Source organism: Cherax quadricarinatus, chromosome 29, assembly GCF_038502225.1.
Source record: "Cherax quadricarinatus isolate ZL_2023a chromosome 29, ASM3850222v1, whole genome shotgun sequence".
NCBI classification, from domain to species: domain Eukaryota; kingdom Metazoa; phylum Arthropoda; class Malacostraca; order Decapoda; family Parastacidae; genus Cherax; species Cherax quadricarinatus.
The window spans coordinates 31358073-31364072 of record NC_091320.1 but is presented as its reverse complement, the minus strand read 5'-3'; the positions used below and the strand labels follow the sequence as shown (position 1 = coordinate 31364072).

General features: G+C 50.0%; 1 protein-coding gene across 1 annotated transcript in view; it reads left to right on the top strand.

Annotated features, from left to right (window-relative positions):
- Positions 1 to 742: 742 nt before the first annotated feature.
- LOC128690554 (uncharacterized) overlaps positions 743 to 6000 on the top strand; it is a 331846-nt gene continuing 326588 nt past the window's right edge. The window contains exon 1 of the mRNA XM_070089803.1: positions 743 to 1004. Coding sequence (XP_069945904.1) covers positions 877 to 1004 — 128 coding nt within the window. The 5' untranslated portion in view covers positions 743 to 876. The remainder of the gene's footprint in view (positions 1005 to 6000) is intronic.

The window sequence follows — 6000 nt, the reverse complement described above, 5'->3', positions numbered from 1 at the left end:
TGACTCTGATTTTCATTCACAGCCACGCTACGAGCGACCACTCAAAAATCAATACACCACACACCCGTGACGTCACGGGTAGGCGGGATTCCCATTGGCTGATGGGGCGAGTGATAGCATCCCATTATTTATGAGAACGAAAGCGCTCTACTTGACGCCGGCGCAACATTCCAGGCGGGATGGGAGTGCTGCGGCTCGTGTATCTATCCGCGCCAGGGTTCCAGTAATCCCGCGGTCTTATGGAGCACCTTCCGGTAGCTAGTGATGTCTAATGTGGGAGCCACAGGCCGCAGTTTACCTCGGAAACAGCTACTCGGAGTGAACTAGTGGCGTAAGAACATATCTGGCCATATATTGAATTGATAAGAGCCGAGCTAGAGTGTGTAGTGAGTGAGATTGGCTCGGTGTTTGTGCCTATTGATCTGAAGTAGTCACAGTTGTGGGGGACTGACGGCCTGGCGGCCACTCTTAGATATAGCTGTGGCGTTGTGTGGGTGTTGTAGGTGTGGTGCTGGTGGTGTGTGAAGTGGGCGGCCCCTGAGGGTAGTGTAGGGCTGCCCCGGGCGGCGGTGTTGGGCGGGGGGCGCGGCATGGGGCGTGCCCAGGTGGAGGCGGCCAGCGGGCCAGGCCCCTCGGGGCGGCACCCTCCCGCCGGAGGCAGGTAGGCACTGCCCCGCTGCTGCTGCCCTCCTGCTGCTGCTGCTGGTGCTGCTGTTGCTGGTGCTGCTGCTGCTGCTGCTGCCAGCGCGGCCACCACGTGCCTCCCCTGAGGTACAGGTGGTGCTGGTGCTCCCGCCTGGGCATGGCCGCCCCCCGCGGGGCGTGGCTCCCCTGCGCACTACCCCAGGGTCATCATCACTAGAGCAGCCTCCCACCATGGCGGCAGACGGAGGACCAGACATAATGCCAGACCTCTCACACCTCACCGAGGAAGAACGTAGCATCATACAGGATGTTATGAGAAGACAGAAGATTGAAGAACAGAGAGAGAACGAATTGGTCAGGTGAGATATATAACGCACGCACACGCACGCACGCAAGCACGAACACGCACACTTAAAGGCAGGCACACGCACATATGCGCATGCACGCGCATGTGTGCAAACTTAATAAAATGCAACATAACTTCTTCGTTAGACACGAACAATCACTCACGCATACACGAACAATCAAGGTGTTGGTACAGTGCTTTTGGGTATTAAAATTGTTCGTTTGATTCTAAACGCGGGGCCAAGAGCTAGAATACACCCACCCACCCCAACACACACACACACACACACACACACACACACACACACACACACACACACACACACACACACACACCTATCCCACTGACCTACATTATCTCCCAGCATGCTTATCGACCACACCTGCCCTCCCTCACACACGTCCATATCCACATGTGCATCATTTCCACATGTGAATTTATACGTCTTTATGCTTCAGTCATGTGCAAACACATTTTACACATGCAGTTATTGACACACACACACACACACACACACACACACACACACACACACACACACACACACACACACACACACACACACACACACACACACACACACACACACACACACACACACACACACACACACACACACTCACACATACATACACACACTCAGAGACACAGACAGACAGGCATACACACACACACACATACACACACACACACACACACACACACACACACACACACACACATACACACACACACACACACACACACACACACACACACACATACACATACTCAGACACAGACAGACATACACATACACACACACACACACACACACACACACACACACACACACACACACACACACACACACACACACACACACACACACACACACACACACACACATTCACACACAAGGTGTACGTCAGGCCCATACTGGAGTATGCAGCACCAGTATGGAACCCACACCTGGTCAAGCACTTCAAGAAATTAGAGAGATTGCAAAGGTTTGCAACAAGACTAGTGCCGGGGCTAAGGGGCATGTCCTACGAGGAGAGGTTAAGGGAAATCAACCTGACGACACTGGAGGACAGGAGGGATAGAGGGGACATGATAACGACATATAAAGCACTGAGAGTAATTGAGAGGATGGATACGGACAGGATGTTTCAGAGGTGAGACATAGCAACAAGGGGTCACATGTGGAAGCTGAAGAGTCAGATGAGTCGCATGGATGTTAGGAAGTACTTCTTTAGTCATTGAATTGTCAGGAAGTGGAACAATCTGGAGAGTGATATAGTGGAGGCAGGATCCATACATAGTCTTAAGAAGAGGTTTGATAAAGCTCATGGAGCAAGAAGAGAGTGGACCTAGTAGCGACCAGCGAGAAGACGGGGCCGGGAGTTATGCTCAACCCCTGCAACCACAAATACGTGAGTACAAATAAATGAGTACATTGGCACACACGCACACACGCACACGCACACAAACACACACACACACACGCACACAAACACACACACACACACACACACACACACACACACACACACACACACACACACACACACACACACACACACACACACACACTACACAGGCTTACCTTGGACGTGTACTAGAGAACGCAGCACCAGCATATAACCCACTCACCTGATCAAACAGAGAGGAACTTGAAAAAGGTTGAGACATTTGCTACAAGGTTGACCCTAGAACCACAATGGCTTCGATACCAAGATGGGATGAGAAAACCAGTTCTTCCATCTTTAGAAGACCGGAGAACCAGAGGAGACATGATCACAGCTTATGAGATACTCAGAGATAGACAACATTAACAGGAATAAATAGATGGGAGACAACAGGAAGAGGTGGCATGGCTGGACAGTAACAGCCCAAATGAGCTAAACGAAAAAAAAGGAAAATATTTTAGGTTTTCGACTCCCTCACAAAAAAAGCGCTTTAAGATTTGAAGAAGACTCGGGTGGATTTTCAGTAGAGCTTAAAATCACTCCACGGGTACTCTTGTTTAATGCTGGGTGAGAATATGCAGTGAAGAACCCAGTGGCGGACCTCCTCAGGCGCTCTCTGCACAGCTTTATCAACCCATACTTGATAGGGGCTTACCTGTGAAACATTGTCCCTACAATGGCTTATTCTGCAAGCTGTATCTTATCTTGAGTGTATAAGATACATGTGTTACACTTGGGTGTCCTTATTTGCCTAAACGCTTCGCCTGCGCAGGAGACTTCTTCAGTCGAATGAAAAAGAGATTTAATACTGGAAACAGAGGGTGAGGTGGAGAGGCTTGGTAGGTGTTCAGTCCCTCAGGCTTGGTAGGTGTTCAGTCTCAGGCTTGGTGGAAGGTGTTCAGTCCCTCAGGCTTGGTAGGTGTTCAGTCTCAGGCTGGGTGGAAGGTGTTCAGTCCCTCAGGCTTGGTAGATGTTCAGTCTCAGGCTTGGTAGGTGTTCAGTTTCAGGCTTGGTGGAAGGTGTTCAGTCCCTCAGGCTTAGTAGGTGTTCACTCTCAGACTTGGTAGGTGTTCAGTCTCAGACTTGGTAGATATTCAGTCTCAAGCATGGTACGTGTTCAATCTCAGACGTGGTAGAAGGTGTTCAGTCCTTCAGGCATGATCGAAGGTGTTCAGTATCTCAGGCCAGGTAGAGGGTGTTCAGTCCCTCAGGCCAGGTAGAAGGTGTTCAGTCCCTCAGGCTTGGTAGAAGGTGTTCAGTCCCTCAGGCTTGGTAGGTGTTCAGTCTCAGGCTTGGTGGAAGGTGTTCAGTCCCTCAGGCTTGGTAGGTGTTCAGTCTCAGGCTTGGTAGGTGTTCAGTTTCAGGCTTGGTGGAAGGTGTTCAGTCCCTCAGGCTTGGTAGGTGTTCACTCTCAGACTTGGTAGGTGTTCAGTCTCAGACTTGGTAGATATTCAGTCTCAAGCATGGTACGTGTTCAATCTCAGACGTGGTAGAAGGTGTTCAGTCCTTCAGGCATGATAGAAGGTGTTCAGTATCTCAGGCCAGGTAGAGGGTGTTCAGTCCCTCAGGCCAGGTAGAAGGTGTTCAGTCCCTCAGGCTTGGTAGAAGGTGTTCAGTCCCTCAGGCCAGGTAGAAGGTGTTCAGTTCCTCAGGCTTGGTAGAAGGTGTTCAGTCCCTCAGGCTTGGTAGAAGGTGTTCAGTCCCTCAGGCTTGGCAGAAGATGTTCAGTCCCTCAGGCTTGGTAGAAGGTGTTCAGTCCCTCAGGCTTGGTAGAAGGTGTTCAGTCCCTCAGGCCTGCTGGAAGGTGTTCAGTCCCTCAGGCCAGGTAGAAGGTGTTCAGTCCCTCAGGCTTGGTAGAAGGTGTTCAGTCCCTCAGGCTTGGTAGAAGATGTTCAGTCCCTCAGGCTTGGTAGAAGGTGTTCAGTCCCTCAGGCTTGGTAGAAGGTGTTCAGTCCCTCAGGCCAGGTAGAAGGTGTTCAGTCCCTCAGGCTTGGTAGAAGGTGTTCAGTCCCTCAGGCCAGGTAGAAGGTGCTCAGTTCCTCAGGCTTGGTAGAAGGTGTTCAGTCCCTCAGGCCAGGTAGAAGGTGCTCACCTGAAGGTGTTCAGTCCCTCAGGTTTGGTAGAAGGTGTTCAGTCCCTCAGGCTTGGTAGAAGGTGTTCAGTCCCTCAGGCTTGGTAGAAGGTGTTCAGTCCCTCAGGCTTGGTAGAAGATGTTCAGTCCCTCAGGTTTGGTAGAAGGTGTTCAGTCCCTCAGGCTTGGTAGAAGATGTTCAGTCCCTCAGGCCAGGTAGAAGGTGCTCAGTTCCTCAGGCTTGGTAGAAGGTGTTCAGTCCCTCAGGTTTGGTAGAAGGTGTTCAGTCCCTCAGGCTTGGTAGAAGGTGTTCAGTCCCTCAGGTTTGGTAGAAGGTGTTCAGTCCCTCAGGCTTGGTAGAAGGTGTTCAGTCCCTCAGGCTTGGTAGAAGGTGTTCAGTCCCTCAGGTTTGGTAGAAGGTGTTCAGTCCCTCAGGCCTGGTAGAAGGTGTTCAGTCCCTCAGGCTTGGTAGGTGTTCAATCCTTCAGGCCTGGTAGGTGTTCAGTCCCTCAGGCTTGGTAGAAGGTGTTCAGTCCCTCAGGGCTGGTAGGTGCTCAGTCCCTCAGGCTTGGTAAAAAGTGTTCAGTTACTTAGGCTTGGTAGAAGGTGTTCAGTCCCTCAGGCTTGGTAGGAGGTTTTCATTCCTTCAGGCGTGGCAGAAGATGTTCAGTCTCAGGCTTGGTAGAAGGTGTTCAGTCCCTGAGGCTTGGTAGGAGGTGTTCAGTCCTTCAGGCTTGGTAGGAGGTGTTCAGTCCTTCAGGCGTGGCAGAAGATGTTCAGTCTCAGGCTTGGTAGAAGGTGTTCAGTCCCTGAGGCTTGGTAGAGTGAACACGGAGAATGTATTAACCAGGGAGGTGGTGGAGAAGAACTCACTAGCTGTGAGCCACTGAGGAGGACCCCAAATGGGAGTCGAAATACACAGATTACCTTTCATTTGTTTTCCGTATTTCTGTCTCCATGCGGGGTATTACTTTTTAAAAGCATGTAAATAAGATTCCAAATAAACAGGCAAGAAATGCAGAGGCGGGGCCCCAGAACTAGATATTAACCCTCCTTGATACTGGTGAAGGAATGTTAATGCCAGGGATGGGAGCTACGACTCCGCCTACGGGTTTAGCTCTTGTCAATATAATACACACTTTAATCTTGCAGAATACACATGGTCTACACATAGGCATGCATCCATGCTTACACAATGTACATGCACACACACAGTACACATATACAAAGCATGTATACACATGGTGCATATTTGTAGTGTATATTTTGTATATATACGTATGGTTATATACACATGGTTATATACACATTTATATACAAGCAGTAAAATCATAGAATTGAACAGAAAAGCCAGACACAACTATTCTCGTGTAAGAACAACGGCTCAACGATAATTTGAGATAACATCGAAAGCCAAATTCTTATATTGCTACATCAGGAGGTAGACAACAGTAAAAAGGACTAGATAATCTGGCTGAAGAAGGAAG